The 23,348-nt window shown below is 40.3% G+C and overlaps 1 protein-coding gene across 9 annotated transcripts in view; it reads left to right on the top strand.

The window, feature by feature from the left end:
• LOC140489393 (trinucleotide repeat-containing gene 6B protein-like) overlaps nucleotides 1–23,348 on the top strand; it is a 224,314-nt gene that overhangs the window by 139,601 nt on the left and 61,365 nt on the right. For 7 of the 9 annotated variants that reach the window (XM_072588897.1, XM_072588900.1, XM_072588896.1 and 4 more), the window contains 2 exons: nucleotides 10,281–10,368; nucleotides 21,672–21,693. In XM_072588897.1, coding sequence (XP_072444998.1) covers nucleotides 10,281–10,368; nucleotides 21,672–21,693 — 110 coding nt within the window. Of the gene's footprint in view, nucleotides 1–9,634; nucleotides 9,678–10,280; nucleotides 10,369–21,671; nucleotides 21,694–23,348 lie in introns of all 9 variants that reach the window. The other 2 variants (XM_072588899.1, XM_072588902.1) reach the window with 1 other exon arrangement.

Genomic DNA, 23,348 nt, shown 5'->3' with positions numbered 1-23,348 from the left:
TGGCAGAATGTGGTTGTTTTCCCATGTTTTTCCACCTGTTGTCCTTGCAGGTGATAGAAGTCGCTAGTTTGGAAGATACTGTTAAAGAAGTATGTTGCCTTTTGGCATTTTTTATATGGGTGGGATACCTTGCAGCTTGGTGTGATGATGGTTGAGGTGGGGCTTGGAGAGCTGATCAAATGTTTGGGTGCTGTGGAGTATTGTTGGACCTGTGTTCATCTTGGCAAGTGGAGAGTTTACCATCATTGTCCTGACTCTTGTAGTAAGTCATTGGGGAGTCAGGAGGAGAGTTACCTGTCACAGAAACACAGCCTCTGACCTGTTGTAGCCACAATGTCTATGTTCCTTGATCAGTTACAAAGTTGCTGGTGCAACCATAGGGGTTTTGAAAATAGGAACAGTATTGAATGTCAAGGGGTGATTATTAGATTCTGCTTTGGAGATGATCATTGTCCATAACTTGTATGACATAAATGTCACTTAGCACTCAGCTTAGACTTCAGTGTTGTCAGGTCTTGCTACATGCAGGAATGGTGTCTCTTATTATCTCTGGGGGTGTGGTATTCAGCAGTCTTAATGAATGTGCTCATCTCTGACCTTTTATGATGGAAAGAAGGTAATTGGGAAAGAAGGCAGTTGAAGCTCATTGGGTTCAGGGTATTGTCATTTTGTGGAGGGGGGCCATTTTGTGACGTGGTGGTAGCACCCTTATCTCTGAGCCAAAAGGCACAGGTTCAATTCCCACCTGTTCTAGAGATCTGTAATCACATTTCTTAACAAGTTGATAATTAAAAATATCTACCACAAAGAACTAGAAGCTCTTGTGCAGTGGTTATGTGCCTACTCTGAACCAACAGACCCAGGCTCCAGTCCCATCTTAGAGTCGTAGTCGTAGAGATGTCCAACTCATTCATGCTGACCAGTCATCCAAACCTAATCTAGTCCTATTTGCCAGCACTTGGCCCATATCCCTCTAAACCCTTCCTATTCATCGACCCACCCAGATGCTTTTTAAATGTTGTAATTGTACCAATCCCCACTACTTCCTCTGGCAGCTCATTCCATACACACACCACCTTCTGAGTGAAAAAGTTGCCCTTTAGGTCACTTGTTTATCTTTCCCCTCTCTCCCGAAACCTGTGCTCTCTAGTTCTGGACTCTCCCACCCCAGGGAAAAAACCTTGTCTATTTATCCTATCTATGCCCCTCGTGATTTTACAAACCTCTATAAGGTCACCCCCTCAGCCTCTAACGCTCCAGGGAAAACAGCCCCAGCCTAGCCGTCCTTTCCCTAGAGCTCAAATCCTCCAACCCTGGCAACATCCTTGTAAATCTTTTCTGAACTCTCAAGTTTCGCAGCATTCTTCCGATAGGAAGGAGACCAGAGTTTGCATGCAATATTCCAAAAGTGGCCTGACCAATGTCCTGTACAGTCGCAACATGTCCTCCCAACTCCTATACTCAATGTTCTGACCAATAAAAGAAAATATATCAAACTCTGCCTTCACTAACCTATCTACCTGCGATTCCACTTTCAAGGAGCTATGAACCTGCACTCCAAGGTCTTTTTGTTCAACAACACTTCTCCAGGACATTACCGTTAAATGTATAAATCTGAGTCTGATTTGCCTTTTCAAACTGCCGCACCTTGCATTTATCTAAATTGAACTCCATCTGTGTCTCCTCAGCCCATGGGCCCATCTGATCAAGATCCCATTGTCCTCTGAGGTGATCTCCTTCGCTGTCCACTACACCTCCAATTTTGGTGTCCTCTGCAAATTTACTAATTATAACTTCTATGTTCACATCCAAATCATTTATATAAATGATGAAAAGCTGTTGGACCCAATACTGATCCTTGTGGCACTCCACTGGTCACTGGCCTCAAGTCTGAAAAGCAACCCTCTACCACCACCCTTTGCCTCCTGCCAGTTCTGTATCCAAATGGCTAGTCCTCCCTGTGTTCCATGAGATCTAAACCATGCTAACCAATCTCCCACGAGGAACCTTGGTGAATGTCTTACTAAAGTAACACACTCCAGAGGTTTGTGTTAACATCTCTGAATGAAAACATCTCCAAAGAAAAGTCTCTGCACTCAAAACGTTAATGCTGCTTTCTCTCTACAGATGATGCTGGACCTGCTGAGTTTTTCAAGCAATTCCTGTTTTTGCTTTTGCACAAGCTTTTTGGAAAATAGCTATCATAAAGAGCTAAAGGCTGCTGTGGGTACAGTGGTAGTGCCCTTTCTGGGCTAGGAGGCCCAGGTTAAAGACCCATCTGTTCTAGAGGTAAGTAATGTGGTTAAACACCATGAACTCTTGGTGATGCCATGTACCTGAGTGATGTCCAGTGCCCATAACCATCTATCTTTGTATAATATGAGATTTTCTAATTAACCTGTTCAGATTGGACATGAACCTGGGCTTAATAGAAGGGGCATTACCACTGTACCACAAGAATCCTGAACAGAAGGATGAAGAAGACAGTGTGGTTTATATTGTGTAGATATTTTTAATCAACCTGTCTGGGTGTGTTGTGACATGACTCTGGATCAAGTGGTACTTGAACCCAGTCCTTCTGCTCACTGATAGTGTCTCCAACCCCTTTCCCAAAAGAGCTCTCAGATAACCCTTGTGGTATGACTCCAGACAGTAAAACTGTTTTTTGATATGCATTTTCTAATCAACTTGTTCAGAGATGTTATGATGCACCTCTGCAGCATTTGAGATTTGAATCCAGGACTCCTGGCTGAGAGGTTAGGGACATTATCATGTGCAACTGAGAATGTGCATCATGTATGAGCAGGTAGGGAAAGAGTCAAGGTTTGAGTTTTGTGAAACAAGAGGTTCAGCTGAGCTTGGCTCAGTGGCACAGTGGTTAGCACTGCTGCCTCACAACACCAGAGACGCGGGTTCAATTCGTGTTTCAGGCAACCGTCTGTGTGGAGTTTGCACCCCCCCCCCCCCCCCCCCCCCCGTATCTGAGGGGTTGGGGGTTTGCAACAGTTTCCTCTCACAGTCCAAAGATGTGCGGGTTAGGTGAATTAGCTATGCTAAATTGCCCATAGGTGAAGGGGTAAATGTAAGGCAAAGGGTCTAGGTGGGTTGCTCTACAGAGGGTCTGTGTGGACTTGTTAGGCCGAGGGGCCTGTTTCCACACTGTAAGTAATCTAATCTGATCGAATTTGCGTTAACAATGGGGTACTGGAGGCAAGGGTAATGGGTTAACAAGGTGGAAAAGCACTCATTATGTAGAGCCATTTAACAATATTAGGGGCATTTAGTATATAAGGTCAGTTTAACAAGGTGACAAGTATTCATTGTGAGGCCAATTAAGGTTAACAACATTAACAGCAGATGGCTTAATCTTTACTGTTGATGCTTGCTGATTGTAACGGTCACCCAATCAATATGTATGTTGCCTTATCTGGACATTCCTCTCTGTAAATGACTATATAATCCATTAAGCAACAGTTATTCCAGAGAAGACTGTGAACTCATGTCCCCACATTTGGGCGATCGTTCTATCTTCCCTCCAGGGCCCGGACTAAAGATGAAGGAGTTAAGATTATACTGTGTCTCTGAGCGTTTTGCTTCAACTGAGGGGGCAATTGGATGACACCATGAGCCATCTGACAGTAAAGAACTTTCACCTATTTCTCAGTTTGGTCAAATGCTTTCAAGGATTATCACTTTTTTCACAGGTATTCAACTCTTCTGTTTGTTCTTACAGGTAATTGCTTGCATAAGCAGGTTAATTTGGATTGCCTTCATTCTGTACCTGTCATGGCTCAGTGGATGCTGTCCAGTAGATGCAATAGACACAAAAATCCCTTTTTGTGGGTTGCAGTGTTAATAACATTCCACTTGCAATTTATATTGCACATTCCTGTCTTCCACATTGTCCCAATTTTTGAGATGTTGTGTGCTGAGACAAATATTTTCCAAAAATACCCTGTTTCAATGGTGCTGCTCAGCATTTGTTGCCCTTGAGAAGATGTAAGGAGCTGCCACCTTGAACTGCTGCAGTCCATGTAGCGTAAGCACAGTGATTTGGGAGTTTCAGGATTTTAATGTAATGACTGTGTAGGAACTGTGTTATGGTTCCAAGTTAGAATGGTGAGAGTCGGAGGGAAACTCACGCACCAGCCTCCCTGTCAAGGTCTTGTTGCGTATGAGCAGAGAATGCTTTGATGTCTGAGGAGTTGTGAATGAAACTCAATATTGTGTGTTCATCAATGAACATGTCCTCTTCTGATTTTATGGAAGGAAGATGGTTGGATCTAGGATACTGTTCTGAAACACTTCTGTAGTGATGTCAATAACGACTTGCTGGAAAAGCTCAGTGGGTCGAGCAGCATTTGTGGAGAGAAATCAGAGTTGACGTTTCAGGTTGAGTGACCCTTCTGTAGCAATGTCATGGGCTTGAGGTGATTGAACTCCAACAACTGCAGTCGCCTTCCTTTGTTGGATATGATGTGGAACCCAATTTTTGATTCTCCTCTTTAACATGGGGAGGAATTGCTATGACACTCGAGTGCAGAAATAAATGCCATACCATGCATTGGTCTACCCTGTTGAGCCTGACCCGATGACAAATTGGAGTGCTTTACAGCATTAATGTGAGGTGTTAACATAATGCAGACCTAGGCTCCATTGAAAAGTGCTAATACCTTCTCCATAGCAAAATGGATATTGTCAAGCTGATGCAAATACACATTTTATGTAGTAGAATCTTATGCTGCAAGATTTGAATCAAAACAGCCTCTTCTTTTGTCAGCCCATTAACTTTGATTATCTCCCAAGTTGCAACGAGCATTGTTTTTTTTTGGAAATCCAAAGTACTTGCTGTTATTTTCGGGAAGACACCATCTGTTCGCAGCATGTGTACACAGATAAGAGAGACAAATTATGTCAGAGGCTAAAGCGTTCAGAAACGGATTTGCATGTCTCAATTCAAAGTGTTGCATCATACCTTATCACATTATCAGAAACCCTCTAACCTGTTACCACTTTAACTTGTTTCCTGAATTTGAGAGTACAGTAGGAGAAAGTGAGGACTGCAGATGCTGGAGATCAGAGCTGAAAATGTGTTGCTGGAAAAGCGCAGCAGGTCAGGCAGCATCCAAGGAGCAGGAGAATCGACGTTTCGGGCATGAGCCCTTCTTCAGGAATTCCTGAAGAAGGCCTCATGCCCCAAACGTCGATTCTCCTATTTCTTGGATGCTGCCTGACCTGCTGCGCTTTTCCAGCAACACATTTTCAGCTTTGAGACTACAGTGACCTGTGGATTTTGCATGCTCTCCCCGTGTCTGTGAGGGTTTCCTCCTGGGTGCTCCAGTTTCCTCCCACAGTCCAAAGATGTGCAGGTTAGGTGAATTGGCCATTTCAAAATTGTCCATAGTGTTAGGTGCATTAGTCAGAGAGAAATGAGTCTGGGTGGGTTACTCTTCGGAGGGCCACTGTGGACTTGTTGGGCCGAAGGGCCTGTTTCTACATTGTAGGGGAATCTAATCTATTGATAACCTAATTTTAAGTAAAATGAAAACTAGAAAAATGTAATGTTCTGTTTTTAAACAATGATATTGCAATATGGAAGCTTTAGTTATAAAAACATTTCTGTACAATAGCACACACTCCCACGTTGTTTAATTGTAGTAGTTCTTTACTAGGTGTTGTATACTTGAGCAAATACCCATTAAGGCTGAATCATAAAGACAAAAGATGTGCCTGTTAATATTCTTCACCTCTTATGTTGGCTGATCTTTCAGAGGGGTGCAGTTGTGGTGTTCATGATATCTTTGATAAAACTGAGTTGTGATTTCCCACTCTATTATCCAGAGTCACTTATTCAAGTTCTCGTTGATAAGCAAGTGAATATTGGTCCTCTACCTGTGTAACTACAAGTTGATGTTTTTGATGCATGTTTCAGGATGCACTTATTACAGACTCTTGTTTATCTTGCTTAAAGTTCACACCACAAACTAGTGGCCTATATCACCAGAGCTAGTGTAAAGCCCTTGCCGTTGTCTAACTATGCAACACCGTCTGCAGCTCAGTAACATTTTTGCAGCCACCTCCCATTCTTCGGTTCTTTGCTCCAATCATGCACACGAGAGTTTAAGGTGCTGAGAAATTTCAGATGAAGGTGAGGCTTCAGCAATAGAACAGAAGCTGGGTTTTTTTGCTGTGGATGAATGAGTTTGTTTCTCAAATAGGTGCATTTCAATGTTGCAAGTATGTTACTATCTACAACGTATTGTCATTGCACAAAACATTTATTTAAACCATTTATTTAAACTCAGTAAGATTCATTGTAACAGCAATGGTGTGAAATAAAGCATCCCTTTTATATTTACTGTGCTATGATGTCTGTCTCGTGTACAAATGCTTCACTGAACTGCTATCGCAGCAGCTTTTTTTTTGCAACTTACAAAGCAGATTCGTGTAAGCCATTCTTACTGCGTGTTACCAGTTGGAAATGCTGAGTACTAAAGTCCCTGTGTCCCTATATCCGGCCCTTGCTGATATAGGCAGTAATGAAAAGGCGAGTGTTTATTTTTGAAGAAATAAATAGTAGTCAAATTTTTCATTCCCCAAATTGAGGATCGTTACTAAAGTACAGCAGCACTTTCCTGCTTTGTGTATCTGGTTTCGTTGCCAAATCAGGCTTTTAATTCTTTCTTGAGCTGTAGGCATCATCGGCAAGGCCAGCATTTGTTGCCCACCCCAGTTGCTCTTGAACTGAGTAGCTTGCTAAACTATTTCACAGGACAATGAAGGGTTAGTGACATTGAGAGTTTGGAGTCACATGCAACTCAGACCAGCTAAGGACAGTAGACTTCTTTCCCTGTCGGATGTTAGTGAGTCATAGGAGTCTTTATGACAATTGGCAATGATTTCTTGGCACAATTATTAAGATGAGTTTTCAACTCCAGATTTATTTATTGAATTTAAATTCCACCAGCTGCTGTGAAGGAATTTGAACCCATTACCCCAGACTGGGCCTCTGGATCACTAGGCCAGCGACACTGCTGCAATTGTTCGACCAAATTTAATGCAGAGTGAAAACCACTCTGCTCTGGTCCAGTAACTTACTTTTACCACAACTTCAGTTAGTGTGACACTTGAATTTTCCATGCCAGCCATTGTTATGAAGTTGTGGGTGTACTGTACCTTTTAAAAAGCTAGCAGAACTACCTGTAGTGTTCTAAACAATATACAATGTATCCTTTTGGTCCAGTAGCTAGTTGCCTGGAGACAAAAAAACAAGTTTGAATTAGGCCAATCAGTTTAAATTATACCCTGGAAAATAGCAAACTCTAATCAAGTTTGAATTTAGTATATTGACAATATTAAAAACCAATGACACAATCCGATGCTTTGGGGGCAGAAGATTGGGAAAAATTGAACAATTGAGGGGAGAACTGCCAAAAGATCAACAGATGTAGGCTGCTAGTCAAACTCTGAGAGTTACCTGTCTAGAGAAAGAGTTTGCACAGAGAAAAACATGAACACTGACCTACAAGTCTACAGAGGAAGATATCGAGAGAAGATTTGACAACTGGCTAATTTTAAAATTTGAATTTTTTAGTAAATCCTAACCGGGGATGTTATCTGACTAGTATTATAGAAAGGAAAGTAAAAGATAGATTGGAGGAAGGAGTTGTAAATAGGTGTTAGTGAATTATTCTGTTATATTTTAAGAAATAAAGTTGTTACATTTTACTTTAACTAGTTTTTGGCCACTCTAATTTTCAGATTACTGCACAAAATAAATCTTTTGTGTTGCTGGTATAAATTAAGCAGGGGGGGGGTTACCCAGTGTTGTAACATTATCCATATGTCTCCTCAGTAAGATTGACAATTAGTACTGAATTGTGGGTTGTTACCTTCATTGGGGTTGCACCAGCTTGCATCTGGTTTGATACAACTTGAATTAATTTCCCTCCTTCAGCAAAGACAGTTATGTGAATTGGAGATTGTTTAAGAGCCTGGGATAGCTGCAGTACCACACATTCAGGAAAGTGAATCTTCAAAAATTCACTTTGTAAATTCATTTAATGGCTAGGGCCTCCACTATAGTAACAGAAAAAGTTGCAAAATTATTTAAATTGGAAAGTAGAGATAATTTAAAAGAAAACCAGGATCAAAAATTGTGGCAATGCATTGTACTGTTTAAGTAGCACCTATCCTTTTGGTGGAATGTAATTGGCAGAAGGTATTTGGATCAAAGAAAAACCTGCTTCACCATTTGAGTGTGGAAATTGACAGGCTCAATGAAGTTCTTATAACAAATGGAGGAATTTCGCTATAAACATACTACACTTTGGTGACACCTTTAAGTTTGGATGTTTGGGGTTAGGGTGTGAGCTACTCAATACATCTGGAGATGAAAACTCATCTTAACAATTGTGCCACGAAGCCATTGCTAATTGTTATAAAGACTCCTCTGACTCTGTAACGTCTGCCAGGGAAAGAAGATGACTGTCCTTACCTGGTCTGAGCTACATTTGACTCCAGGCTCTCAATGTCACTAGCCCTTTTAAAAATTTGCCTTTGCCTTGAGTCACTTATGAAGTGTGACAAATCTGAGAAGATAGCGCAATGCTTTGGACCTCCTTGACCTGCTTCAGAGTTTCTGTTTTTGGGTCTGAATGTATAATCTTAAACTGAAATCAAGTTGGTAATTTGGATCTGATGTTGCCATGAATTATATATGTTTCATTTATCTGGAATGAATTGTAAAAACTCTGAAAGTATTGATTTAGAAGAAATTGAAACGCTTATAAAATAGTTGATCCATTGAACAAATCAGTTAGTCATCTAAGGTAATAAAAACATGGAGCCAGCCAAAACATCTGTTAACAGTCTGAGATGCAGATATGAATAGCATAGTACATTAGAAAATCCCACCGCTTGTTCTGTTAGAGACTCATCCCTCCTTTAAGAATACTGTGTCTGTAGACTATTTAGCTAGTTTAAGCAAATTAATTGACTTTAAATAAAAACAGAAAATTCTGGTAACATACAGCAAGTTTGCCATCCTTTGGAATAAGGCATGTTAGCAAATTGAGTATTCAACCTCATCAGTGCATTTACAAGCCTCATTTTAAGGGGAAGGGGCGTCAGTACTTTTTGTTCAAAACAAATTGATATCAAGAATGACCCTTCTCTGCAAACAAAAGCTATAGAATATAACAACTTTGTTTTAATTTCTTTTCCCCCTCCTTTTCCCCTCATGTTGAATTTGGTTCAATTAGTAGCAAGCACATCCTTGACCCAGAAGGTTGTAGTTTTTGGCTGTGTGGAATGTTAGCATACACTGTAGCCTGATTCTCTGCTCTAAATGAGTGCTGCTTATTCTGAGGTGGCATCCATGAACAGAAGTGAGTCTGAAACTCTGTCACATCACAGTATGTGTAAAAGGGCTATCAAGGTTATGGAGCTAGAGCATGTAAATAAAATTGAGCTGCAAATCAGCCATGATCTAACTTAGCATGGTGTTTGAAGGGCTGATGGCCTTTTCTTGTTTCTATGTGTCATTAATACTTTGGTTCTTTATTTTTAATAAATCCCATTTGTTTACTGCATGGCTTCTAATAGCATTCCCTGGCTTTTTCTCACTTGACAGCTAGAAGAGCAGCACTGAATCCCATTCTTGCAATATCCCACAGGTACGTGAGTCAAATGGCAGCCCATATACTCATGAAGCAGCAAGCCTGTCATGGGCACAGGTTGGGGATTAGGGTGCTGCAAATAACTCCTATGCTATGCTACTTTTGACAATAGAAACTGCAAGCTAACTAAATTGTGTCTTTGTAATGATTTAGTGGAGCTTTGCTTCATAAGGTTAACTTGGACCAAATATTTGTGTAGGTTGGGCCCCTTCTTGGCTAATTTTTTTTCACTGTGTCATACCAGTGGAATTTTCTGTAAAAATAATATTTACCCTTTGCAAGCAATTATGAAGAAATTGACCACTGACTTAATCAAGAGAATTATTAAGTTTAATTACGGCTGCTTCCAGTCCAGTACCTAATAATTCTTCTGATGGTGAATTTGTGATGGAAAACCTCAGTGAAAATTTAGATGCACGCAGCTGGTTCCTTAGAATCTGCAAAGAGAAAAAACAGATTAACCTTTCAGTTTCCAGTGTTGACAGTCCTGCTTTGTAATTCCAGCCTTTTCTGATTATTTTTCCCCCATTTTGAATACTTATAATTCTTGTTTCCTGCTTTAATAAAGTCAAAGTTCTTTTTTTGTGCATTTCTTTACAGAGAGAAGGAAGAAGAAAAGGAAGAACAGTTAATGGAAGAAAAGAAAAGGAAAAAAGAGGACAAGAAAAAGAAAGAAGCCACTCAGAAGGTGAGACTGCATGTCTGCTCCTTTTCGCTGATATGTACACACACATATTTTGTAACAAATCGCTTGCATCTGTCAATAAAGTAGTGCTAATTTGCATTACTATTTCTGTACTTGTTTTCTTATACTATACTAGTCCAGATGGATAAAATTTGATAGGGCAGAATTAAGGATGTAGGATCAAACAATTCTACAATTCACCTGATTAGTCCCACAAATTATTTATTTTCAGTTACTTACTCCTTCAAATAATTGTCTAAATTGCTCTTAAAGTTTCTGTACAGTCTCCCATAACCTCATCATATTAGCCACCTTTTGTTCAATCTCAACTATTTGCTTTCCTCTTTTTTTTTTCACCTAGAATCTACGATCCCTGTTTCTGGAGTATGTGGCAATTCTTAATGTATTATTTGAAGTCCTGACTGTTGTATCCTGAGGAACCGTCCATTCTCAGGATTCTGTCCTAATTGTATAATCACTGGCTTGAATCTCATTATTTTTATTTGCCCTTTCCTGTACTAGTTCTTGGGTCTGGTAACTTTACTACAGTAAGGGGTAAACCGAAATGTATGCAGAACTCCAGAATTAGCCATGCTTTCTGCAGAGACTCTTATTACCTCTTAGGATTTGTGCTCTGTCCCTCTGTACATCTTTTAACCTTTACTTTCAGTCATGTTACTGATCACTGCACAGTTAATTTCAGGGAGCTGATCACCTGCGCTTTCATTTCATCTTATATTGAGTCGATTTGTAGATACCCATTTGGTTACTGTTGCTGATGTCCGTTTTACCTATCTGGAGCATAGCTTTGTGTTTATCTATTAATTATACTTTGCCACTCTATGGGCCATTGCCTGACCTACCTGGATTCCTTTGTGGTGAGCAAATTTTATTATTGGGATGACTATTTCATCCCAATTTAGTGTCACTGCAAACTAAATATTTCTGGCTTCAGCCCCAACATCTTTTCCTATTTGTTCATGAGATGTGAGCATTACTGGCAAGTTCAACATTTATTGCACCATACTAATTGTCCTTGAGCTGCGGCTAATTATTTTTGTGCTGTAAACAGAAATGACCTGGCTACTTATTGTGGGTCATGTTCAGAGTTCTATTTGCTGTTTCTAATTCAGTCATTTTCTGTCTGTCTCTAATATTTGCCTTTATTTGTGCTTGCCAACCTTGTTAATTGAATACTTGTGAATGCAAGAAATAAGAGCATTAGTAGGCCTCGCCATCCTTTTTGATTGTGATCTGCTTTTTTAATTTGTCATGGCTGACGTCCCACCTCCACTCCATTTTCCTGTTTATTTTCAAGTCCCTTAAATACTTTGTTGAAATGCACAGATATCTGCCTTTACAAGGTTGAGATTTTGCAGGGTAGGTTCTCTCTCCCAGTAACTCCATACTATCCCTTAGCTGAACACGAGTGTTTAATGACCTTTTTCAGGGTGCCTTCTAATGCTCTACTACCTCACCAACACTGGGTTGCTCACCAGCTTTTTTTTTTGGCACTCTATATTCCTTTTAAAAGACTGGTATTATGTGAGCCCTATCGTCTCTTTATTTGTCTGCTTTCTATGAATATATTTACAGAGCTTGATATTACTTTTTAAGCTTCTCTTACATAAGCTTCAATTTCTATATTAGTCATTCACTGGATTTTTTAGCCTCCTTTTACCTTTTTATCATGTTTCTAGTCACAAAATTACTTGAACTGTTTTTAAATCTTGGGAGCAATTTATTTTTGCTTTATTACTATTTTTATTAGTCTCTTCCCTGTTAACTTCCCTTTTTGAAGTGGTCTGTATCTGTTCTATGCTTTGTGTATAGTTTTTCTCGACTTTAACTTGTTTTTCTCCTCAAATTGTTTTATCCAGTCATGGTTCCTGACTTTGCTCCTGATCCTTACAAGTATGCCTGTCCTAAGTTGACTTTTTTTCCATCCTATCCCTAATTTTCAGCTCCGTTACAATTTGGCTGTTCTTAGCGTGGAGTTTCCTGACTCTTAGGCCACCTTTTTACCTCCAGATAGTTGCTTAGTCTTAAATCCTGTGGTGCCTCTGTGTGGGTTACTTGATAATATTAGATTATTTCCTGAGGCAGTGTTCAGGACCACATATTTCTTTTTCCCCTGATGGATTTCCCATCTATTGCTAGCAAATTAATGTCAGCTATGTCTATCTGTTCTTGTGCATTTAATCCAGTCTTTTTTTACCTGATGTGGTTCTCCATAGCACACATTCATAGTAAGTTTCCTTCCCCTTGATTCTCCTGTTCCTGCCTGCAGTTTCTAAATTTGTTCTGTCCCAAATCAAATGATTATGTTCTCCTTCACTTGAAATTGGGAGTATCTTTTCTAATCCAAATAAGGAAACTATGTACCTTTTTATGATTCCATCTAAAATAGCTATTGGGCAAATGTGACTTCTGACTGAAATCCGACTTCATAGATCACCTTTAAAGTAGACTTGCATTGTAACACAAATATTCAATGCTGCAGGTTTTGATTTTGAAGATAAGCTTATTATGTAGAAAGATAAATAAATCGAACTGTTTACATACAATGCAATTTGTATAGTTATGAAATATGGTTAAGTACCATTCCATGTATTTCAACATTCATTTTACAGTACCCTTAACACCAGAGCGAGATCTCCCTTCTTTAGCATATCCAAATCTGCAAATTTGACTTATCTGTTTCTTTGCACTCCTGGTTTTGAGCATTTGAACGGCTCTTCCTTTAATTGCTCACATAACTGAAGCTTTCTCCACTTCAAATATCCCACTCAGGGCCTTAACCAAGCACTTCTGGTCTGGAGTTTCAATCTAACATTCTTGCACTCCAATCACCAATTTCTTAACAGTTCTAAACTAAATCCTTTCACCAGGAGAAACTGTTTCTTAAATTTAATTTCTGGGACTTCTGCAAACTGAAAACAAGAGCTTTCAAAGCTATGGACTTAACCCAAGCGGGGGAAAAAATCAAAAACCAGTGATTTCTTTGTGTTTATTCCATCCAATGGTAAAACACTCAGACAAACGCATTTCTGTTATCACTTCAGGAACAAACTCTCTCGCTCTCCCTGTCTCTCATACATTCTGATATATAAAATAGAAATTGCTCCAGAAATACTGACAAGTTAATTATTCAGCCTGCACATTGATGCAAAACCTACATGCTATAAGTTCAAAGTCCAAACTTGAAAATAAAATTTATACTCTATGTATATCACCTTGCATCACAACCTGTGATACTGAGGTTGGTGTTTGCAATGCAACACTTGTCTCACAGGCATTGGAGAGTAATCTATTGTCGTGTAATCAGATGGGATGTGTTTATTGTAATCTCTGTAACATGTTTAGGTTGACCAGAAGGTCCACTTCCTGCCCCTAAGCAAAGGGGCAGGATTGTGATGTTATCCAATGAGTTATAAAGATCAGATACATCTCTGATTGACTTTCTATTTATTGCTGAATTTATAGAGGCAGATGCAGTATTAAATGTCCACTTCTAATTGTTATCTGTGGTCCTTGCTATGTTTTTTTTTTAAAAGTTGCATTGGCTGGGGTTGGGATCAGCTCTCCACTATGACGTATGAGGGCAAAGAGTGTGGACAGATCTAGCTGTGACAAGCTACAACTGTTGCCTTGGGCATTCAGGGCAAGCTGCAATTCTTCAGCCTTCAGAAGTTGGTGACTGTCATTTTGGTGATCAAATATGAAATACTATGGATGCTGGGAATCTAAAAATAAAAACAAAGTTGGTAGGTCTTGCAGCATCTGTGGCGAGGGAAATAGTTGATGTTCTGAGTCCAGTAACTCTGCAAAAGAAATTGCAGTTCATATTCCATGTAGTTATCAGTGGCATACCAAGAACCGATAACGTCCTGCTGTCTTGTTCTTAGTGATCAGGCTTGAAAGGCTTACTGCTGCTCCTGTTTCTTAGAACTTTGTGAACTTAGGTCTTGATCAAAAGTTGTTGATTCTCATGGTGCCACCTATGCATGTAATGTGGACATTTGAGCATGGTATTGGAAAAGGATCAGCATTGGAGTAATTCAGTTTCAATAAAAACCAGTGCCTTCAGGGCAGAGAACTGCCAGAAAAATGATTTATACCACAGTATGTATTGATATCATAAGAACTGAGTTAAACTATGTGTACAATGACTTGAGCAGTGTTTACACTCTTACACACATTGGGTATGGTGTCTGTTTTATCCAGCAGATCGAAGATGATTGGCCCTATTTAAATCCAACTCGCAAAAGTTGTAGAACCCTTTTTTCTTGTATTTAATCTTTGTCACATTTGCAGGGAGGAGTGGTGCAGCCAAATAAACTTTTGGCTTTTCAATGTGTCGATATGGCCTGACATGGTTTTGACTGATGGGCCATAAGTCTCATTTGTCTGCTGGTTATAAGACTGGATGAGAATAATTGAAGTTCCTATCTCCATTCCTAGTGGGCAAGGAAAATAATAACAAATTGTTCTTACTTCATTTTCTGTTTAATGCTTAAATTGTTAAATTATGCTTGCAGGATTGAAAAGAGTTACATTGGTCCACTGGGAAATGCTTGCTGGACTGAGCATGTCACTGGGGCAAGTTATATATGCATTTCGCTACCTCTGAAATCAGCTAGTTGGCTCAATCGATTTCCTCGTTTAGTGTAGATTTCTAAATCCAGGAGTTACTTTAGAACCCTCTTGTGCATTGATTTGAATACTGACAAAAGATCTGGGAAATCGGAACCATAAATTTGAGTGCAAAGAAGTGGAATAAGAGACAAACTTCATGAAGTGAAATGGGCATGAATGTACACCGCATTAGAGAACACATTCAAATAACTAATTCAGCACAGTGACCTTCTCCTTAGATCAGTCAGTCCATCCTGTGTAGGCTCTGCTGTACCATTTAATATTCACGAGAGTTCTATATAAAAACATCTTGATAGTCAAAGGTGACTGAGCAGAACTCCAGTGCATTTTCACATTGTCAGTATTCAAAGTTACCTACTGCCCTCAAGACAGCTACTAATTCTAAAAGTGCACAAGCCTTATTGACGCCTGTGTTCTGTAATCAGATTTGTGCAGAATGCAAATCGTTACTTTCCTCTCTCCCAGTATTGCTATTATTTCCAATAAATATCTTGTAAATGTTGCAAACTTTTTTATATTGCTCATACCTTTTACCTCCTAAAACACGAGCTCCATTTGGCTACATAGCAGTTGCTTGCTTCTACCTTGCCAAAGGTGCGCTTTCCAACTTTCAATTCCAGGTTATTTCTGACCTTGGTTGAGCTGTGAGCCAGTTTGTTGGACATAGAATCCCTACAGTGTCGAAAGAGACCATTCAGCCTATCAAATCTGTATGGACCCTCTGAAGAGGTCTCACTGCCCTATTCCTGCATTTACCATGGCCAATCCACCTAAGTTGCATATCTTCAGACTTTGGGAGGAAACTGAAGCACCTGGTGAAAACTCATGCAGACGTGGGTAGAATGTGTAAATAGGCAGTCACCTAATATTGGAATCGACCACAGGTTTTCTAACTGAACATCACAATTGACCCCATTATGTTCTTGCTTTGTGTCTGCAAATTTAGTAGTTGGTGGTGATCAGAAATAGGGTTTATAATCTCTTTCTTCCATTATTCTCTAGTCTGTTATAGGTCTGGAACCGTTTTTATGAATGTTAGTGGCTGGCTGGTCACTACCAGTAGTCACTTCTATCTCCTCTGGCTGATATGGCTCATCAGAGGTAGTGGCCCACAACATTCCAAGTTGATGCTGCCTTTCATTCAAAGGTGGGAAGAATTGAAGAATCACCTTTTAAACTCAGTCAAATATGGACTGTTTACTCCAGCAATGATCTATATGTGGATGAGCTTTTTGGCAACACATTGTGCGATTGTGGTGCTGGAAAAGCACAGCAGGTCAGGCAGCATCCGAGGAGCAGGAGAATCGACGTTTTGGGCAAAAGCCCTTCATCAGGAATGAGGCTTGTGAGCCAAGGGGGGGGGGCTGGACCGATAAATAGGAGGGGAGTAGGGCTGGGGCGGGGGAAGGTAGCGGAGAATGCGATAGGTAAATGGAGGTGGGGGTAATGATAGGTCGGAGGGGTAGGTGGGAAGGAAGATGGGCAGATGCGTGGGGCATGAGGGCAGTGCTGAGTTGGAAGGTTGGAACTAGGATAAGGTGGGGGGTGTGGGGGGAAGAGAGAAGGAGAAATGAGGAAACTGGTGAAATCCACATTGATGTTCTGGGGTTGGAGGATCCCGAGGTGGGAGATGAAGTGTTCTTCCTTCAGGTGTCGGATGGTTAGGGAGTGGTGATGGAGGAGGCCCAGTGCATGTCCTTGGCGCAGTGGGAGGGGAGATGAAGTGTTCGGCCATGGGGTGGTGGGGTTGGTTGGAGCCGGTGTCCCGGAAATGTTCTCTGAAGCGCTGTCACGTCTCCCCAGTGTAGAGGATACTGCATCGGGAGCAATGGATATAGTAAATGATGTGTGGAAATGCAGGTAAAACTCTGGATGTGGAAGGCTCCTTTGGAGCCTTGGTTGGTGGTGAGGGAGGAGGTGTGTGTGCAGGTTTTGCAATTCCTGTGGTGGCAGGGGAAGGTGCCAGCAGGGGAGAGTGGGTTGATGGGGGGTGTGGACCTGATGAGTTATGGAGGGAAGGGTCTTTACAGAATGCAAATATGACTGAGGAGGGAAATATATCTCTGGCGGAGTCTGTTTGTAGGTGGTGGAAAAGGCAGAGAATGATGCGATGTATACGGAGTTTGGTAGGATGGAAGGTGAGGGCCAGGAGAGTTCTGTCCTTGTTGCGGTTATAGGGATGGGGTTCGAGGGCAGAGGTGCAGGAAGTGGATGAAATGCAGTGGGGGCATCATCAACTATGTGGGATGGGAAGTTGCGGTCCTCTAAGAAGGAAGCAATCTATGGGGTGTGTTCTGTGGTGGAACTGGTCCTCCTGGGAGCAGATGCAGCGGAGACTGAGGAATTGGGCATAAGGGATAGCGTATTTTTACGGGAGGTGGCGTAGTCCAGATAGCTGTGGGAGTGGGTGGGTTTGTAGAAGTTAGCCAGGTAGCCTTTTCATTCATTGGGTCAATGGAAACTTGTAACAGCCAAGTTTTCATCCTTCCATGACAGCTAGAAGGAAGACTGAACTCAGTAATTTGGATTGGTACTTCATTTTGCAAGGGGCCCCCTCTTTTCCTTTCCTGAAAGGAGATGTTGATGTACAAATCCATTATCACGCTGCTTCATAAAAAGAAAATATGGAATATGAAGTACAACTCAACTTCCAAACTCTGTTTATTTCTAATTTAAGTAGAGTACAAAACCTGTTGTTTTTACAAGAATGAGGAGTGATCTCATAGAAACATGTCTAGTCCCTTCAGGATTTTACAGGCTAGATGTGGGAAGAATGTTCCCAGTGTTGGGGAAATCCAGAATTAAGGGGTCACAGCCTAAGAATAAGGGGTAAGCCATTCAGTACGGAGATGAGGAAGAATTTCATCACTCAGTTGTGACTCTGGAATTCTCTCCCACAGGAAGCTGTTGGGACCAATTCACTAGATATGTTCAAGAGGGAGCTAGATGTGGTCCTTGTAGCTAGAGGGTTCAAGGGGTGTGGGGAGAGGGCAGGAATGGGATACTGAGAGTGCATGATTACATGTGATTGTATTGAATGGTGATGCAGGCTCAAAGAGCAGAATGGCCTACTCCTGCACCTATCTTCTATATTTGTGTATTTGTACTGTCTTCCACCTCCCTCTGACTGCATAACCCAAAGTTAAAACATGCAAAGTTTCATGCAGGTAATATGTTGTTGATCACAACGTATCATGGTAAGACAGAGCATGGATGCTAGGAGAAAGTGGGGACTGCAGATGCTGGAGAACAGAGCTGAAAAATGTGTTGCTGGAAAAGCGCAGCAGGTCAAGCAGCATCCAAGGAGCAGGAAAATTGATGTTTCGGGCATAAAGAAGGGCTTATGCCCGAAACGTCGATTCTCCTGCTCATTTGGATGCTGCCTGACCACCTGCGCTTTTCCAGCAACACATTTTTCAGAGCATGAATGCTTCCTACTACACAGTTGGTGTTCATGCAGCGTTATTCATTATTGTGAAATTTAGGATCAGGGGAGGTGGGTAAAGGTGTTTTATCTTGACTGTTTACAGTCCACCACAATAATGAGTCTAATGTAATCTCATGAGCAATGAGCACTTTTTGCTTCTAGCCTTTGTGCTTTCAACATTAATTTCTTTCTCATTTTTGGCATTCCTTTTGTATTCAGATGGGAAAACTCTTCCTTTTAACAAACCAGGTTGGATTAACATATGAGATTGTTTGTTTGGCTATGTCCAATTGGTTTTGCATATTGTTAAATCAGTGTTCCAGAATTTGTATTTTTCACTTAAATGTTCTGTATGGGTGGTGAAGATTATAATGTAGGAGAGATTAAGCACGATGAGAGAAGTTAGATAATTGGAAGCTGTTTGCATGGCAAGTAATTATAATCATTGTTGTTTTGGCCAAATTTAAGCACAATTTATATATACTTTTTTTTCCAGTTTTTTATCTTTTGAAGACTCCATTCAAAAAATGCATTGGTATAACTTATTGTGTAGTTTGAACCCCTAATGCCAAGATGTAGTACATCATGACTTAGTTGGTCTTCCGTTCTGCAACAAAAAAGAAAGACATGAAATGAGCTGAACAAAGTAATTCACTTTGTATATCATAATCGGGGTCATTGGTTTACTGTGCCTATACAAAGAAACTTATTTTTATTACATAGTGTTTTTAGGTTTTTGATTTATTGTTTTTTTTTGGAAGCTCATTTCTCACTTTCTGATGCAAGATCAAGGCTGCAATGTCTGCTTCCTCATTCTGGATAGTTCAAGGGGGGTGCTGTGGGTCTTCCTGACTGGAAGTATTGTACGTTAATTATATTGTGCATATGTTGTTTCAGAGCTTCAGTATGGGCTAGCCTTACATGTCAGTAGCATTTTCTAATGTTGGAACTGAATCCATGTCACATTTTGGAGCAAATAACTAACAAGTCCCACGTGTAGTTGAGGAGTAGGTCAGTGCCCCTTTGGTGAAGATAAATTCCATACTCTGATGGATTGTTCCTGCTTCCCAGTCCTAAAAGGACAGTCAGTCCATCAAATTTCTCTTTTACATTTTTCTGCAAGTTTAACGTGTGTAATCTGACATCCGCCTAATCCCTATACTTGACGTTCTTCTCAATTATCTAACTTTTCTTATGATGTTGAGAAGCTACTTTCGTTGTTTGTGGAAATGATTTCATATTATTTCTCTCAGCATTTTGTTAATAGCTTAAATTTGTACCCTTTCCAACCAGTCAGTATTCTTTTCTCATTTTAGGTTCACTCCATAACCACCACATCTTTAATCAATTTTTTTCAAATGGAGCCCTTTCCATATCTGGTGACATTCTAATGAATCTTCTCTTCACTTTTCCATTTGTTTGTGTCCTACTCATAGTAGTCTGCTTATCCGTTTTTGTGAAATGTGAAGCAGCGAGAATTTGTGAATACAATTTTATCTTTGCTAACCTACCTGCTACACAGACATCTGAAGTATTAAATATCTGATTTCCGTATAAATTCTGAAAACAAACTACGTTGGATTAATTTTTTAACCAGTAAACAGTAGTTGACCTTGACACCAGATATTTAGCTGCAGTGACGTATCATGGTTAGATTATTAGCCAAGATGTACTTGTATAAAAACATTCTGACATATTAAATTTTACTAAAAGAGATTCAGGGTGAGACTCCGTTAAAGAAAAACTGAATGGGACAGCAGGTTGTTTGCTGGACTGATCTGTGAAGAATCTATGCACTTGGTGCAAGCGAATGGCGCAAGAAGAGTTTTTACTGTTCCATTATGAAGTGTATCTGCATTTAACTTGAATGTTTTGACACCAAATCCGCAATGAATGGCAACAGCTGAACAGTGGTTAGCTGACTTTGTTTCTTCCAGATTAAAAATGAGAGCGCAAGATCCTAACAAAACTGCCTTCAACTTCATCCATTCTAAACTCCTACACTTCTGTATTTGGAACATAGTGGCTTTTACAATAACTAGACATAGTGGTACTAATTAAGATCTCCAATAACACTTTACCTTCTGCAGTTCTATTTACCCACGTTGTGAGTTTGCTTAAAAAAAATCAGGTTTCTGCAAAAGTGAAGTACATTTAAGTAATCTTTGCTGTACCAATGCACTTAAGCCCAGTGACAACCTTTGGGGTTAGCTCTATAAGTTTTTCTTTGTTATCAGTGTATGTTTGATAATGAGTCCTTGCTTCTTTAGTGAACTCTGCATTGGGTGAAGACGGTTTTGCCTTGATGTTGGCTTGAAGCTTAACAATTTGGCAAGTGATTGAATGACCAGGAGCTCTGATTCTGTAGTTCATTACCCAGGAATATCTCTGAGAAAATGAGGCCTGCAAATACTAAAGATCAGAGTCGAAGAGTGTGGTGCTGGCTGAGAGATAAATGGGAGTGGAGGTAGCTGGGAATACGATAGGTAGCTGAAGGTGGGGGCGGAGTAGATGGATAGGAAGGAAGATGGGCAGGTAGGACAGTTCAAGAGGGCAGTGCGAAGCCTTGGGCAACTGTCTGTGTGGAGTTTGCACGTTCTCCCCGTGTCTGCGTGGAACGATTTGTCAGATGTGGAACTATCTTTTGCGGCCTTGGATGGCGGTGTGGGTGCGGGTTTTGCACTTGCAGTGGCAAGGGAAGGTGCCAGGAGTGGAGGGTGGGTTGGTGGGCAGTGTGGACCTAACGAGGAACATCTATCCTGTCTTATCTCTCACTTCTCAGACATATGACAATTTTGACAGCCACCATATGCCACCTTTCTAATTTTGAATTTTCAGTTTGGTGTCATTCCCTTGAACCTGTTGAAGGCTAACGCAGAAAATTTATGCTTTTAGAATGTAGGCAGAATAAATGCAGTAAGTACAATGTCTTCAATAGCAGAGCACCAGGACTAACTAATTTCATTCCCACCAGTTTGCAAATTAGTTGAACTCTGGATTGTTAATTTTTGAGGGTTATTAGTGGTGGCTGAAGACTTCAATGATTCATAGTTCTCTTTCTCTCCCTTTCCACTCCCAGCTCTAGCCTGCTGAAATAGTAAAAATAATATTGCTGAGCCAGTGTGGAATTGATGATTTTGAGGCAGACTGGAATAGGATCTTGCTGCTGATGTAGATTTGTCACTTGGAACCGATACCAAACTGTTTTTTTCTCTTTCAGGTTACAGAACAAAAAACCAAAGGTAAGGGACCACCTTGTCTTTTTCCACCAAGTTCAAACAATTTATTTTTGTTTACATTGTGTATGTACATGCATGTATATAAATAAAAATTCAAAAAATATATCCATAAATAAGCACACCATGCATTGGAGTGAATGAAAAACAACGTAACCAGACTGAGTCCTTAAGCATATGTAGGAACTGTCTTGTTTAAACCTCTCTGGAACCTCCCTCTGTTTCCTGCTGGTTTCTGTCCTGTTTCCCAGGTGCGTATAATGAGTGATTGTAAGACTGTATGCAGCTAAACCAAATGATCAGAGGAATTGTCTACTAAACCTCAAGAAACCATAGGGTTGTGTTTTCCTTGTTATCTGAACCAACCTATTTGGATTCCTGTAGTGTAAACACTTTAAAATAAAGAAATTAAAGTTTAAAGGAATGTTCTCTGGGGACCGAGATGAGGGAATTTTGCTTCCAGCAAGGAATTATTGCCAAATTTCTGGCATGTCACATGGCCATCAGAGGGCACCATCGCAGCACCCCTTTTTTTTTTGAAACCAACATGGAAATGCAGTCCAGTGTAATGTAGTGTCCTAGGTTGTGTGTATAATTTTTTTAAAACCTCCGCTCCTGCCTGTGACTACAGTGAGACCCATATTTTTGGCTTTGGTGCAATGAAGGAGTCAGGGCCTCAAGTGGTGAGTAATATTTGGCAGGAATGCACTGTTTTTGAAAAACACTGCAAGATTCTTTTGAAAAGAGGAGCCCCCCCCCCCCCCCCCCAGCCAAACATCTCCCGTGCTCTCTTGAAGGAACTCTCTTTATTGAGATACTGTCAGACTTCCAATGTCTCAGCTGCACACTATTCTTATGTGACTTACATAAGCTGCATTGCTCTGTTTTGATTCTAGATATAGGCATCTGTATGTCCTGTCCTTTTTAATATGTGCATTTGTACAAAAAATATTGAAAGGCTGTCATGAGCCAAAACTACTTTACTGTGAGGGGAAAAAAACCATGCTTGCCACTTGTCTCAGTTATTTCATCCACCTTTTCTTGGAGTTGGCCTTGTGTCTGATTAACTGGAGTTGGTCTGGACTTTTAGAGCCTTCCTTAGGATGTTGGAGAGGTATTTCCTAGATTTATTCCTGACTTGGGTGCACATTCTTTTATCTCATTGCCATCAAAAAAAGAAATAGCAAGTTTTTAAAAATATGCAAGATTGTACTTCTTTTATGTTGGACCTGAGGATCTTCGTCTTTTCATAAATAACCAAGAGGTAAAAGTAGACCTGTATTACCAGGTTGAGAGTTTAAAAAGACTTTTATTTTAAATCCTATAAAACCAAGTATGTGCAATTATTAGGCATCCAGAATATGAGTATAAATGACATAAGATTTCAAATAGACAATTTTTGTTTGCAGTCATTCAACAATATGGCTAGTATTACAATCAACCACTGTCCCACATCAGTGAATGAAGTATAGCAGCGCAGTGTTATTTTACACTTGGAACGGTGTCAAAGTTCAGTCTGCCCTCATTATAACAAACCCTGTTGTTAGAAGCCGTTCCCTTGGTCTTAGCTGAAAATCTGTCATAGTCAGCACCAAACATCTTGGATCTTGAGATGATAAAGTATCTGGCTCTTAATGGGTAGGCTTAACTGTGCTGTGGTT

This window comes from Chiloscyllium punctatum, chromosome 18, assembly GCF_047496795.1.
Source record: "Chiloscyllium punctatum isolate Juve2018m chromosome 18, sChiPun1.3, whole genome shotgun sequence".
Lineage (NCBI taxonomy): Eukaryota > Metazoa > Chordata > Chondrichthyes > Orectolobiformes > Hemiscylliidae > Chiloscyllium > Chiloscyllium punctatum.
This window is presented reverse-complemented; position numbering and strand designations above follow the sequence as displayed.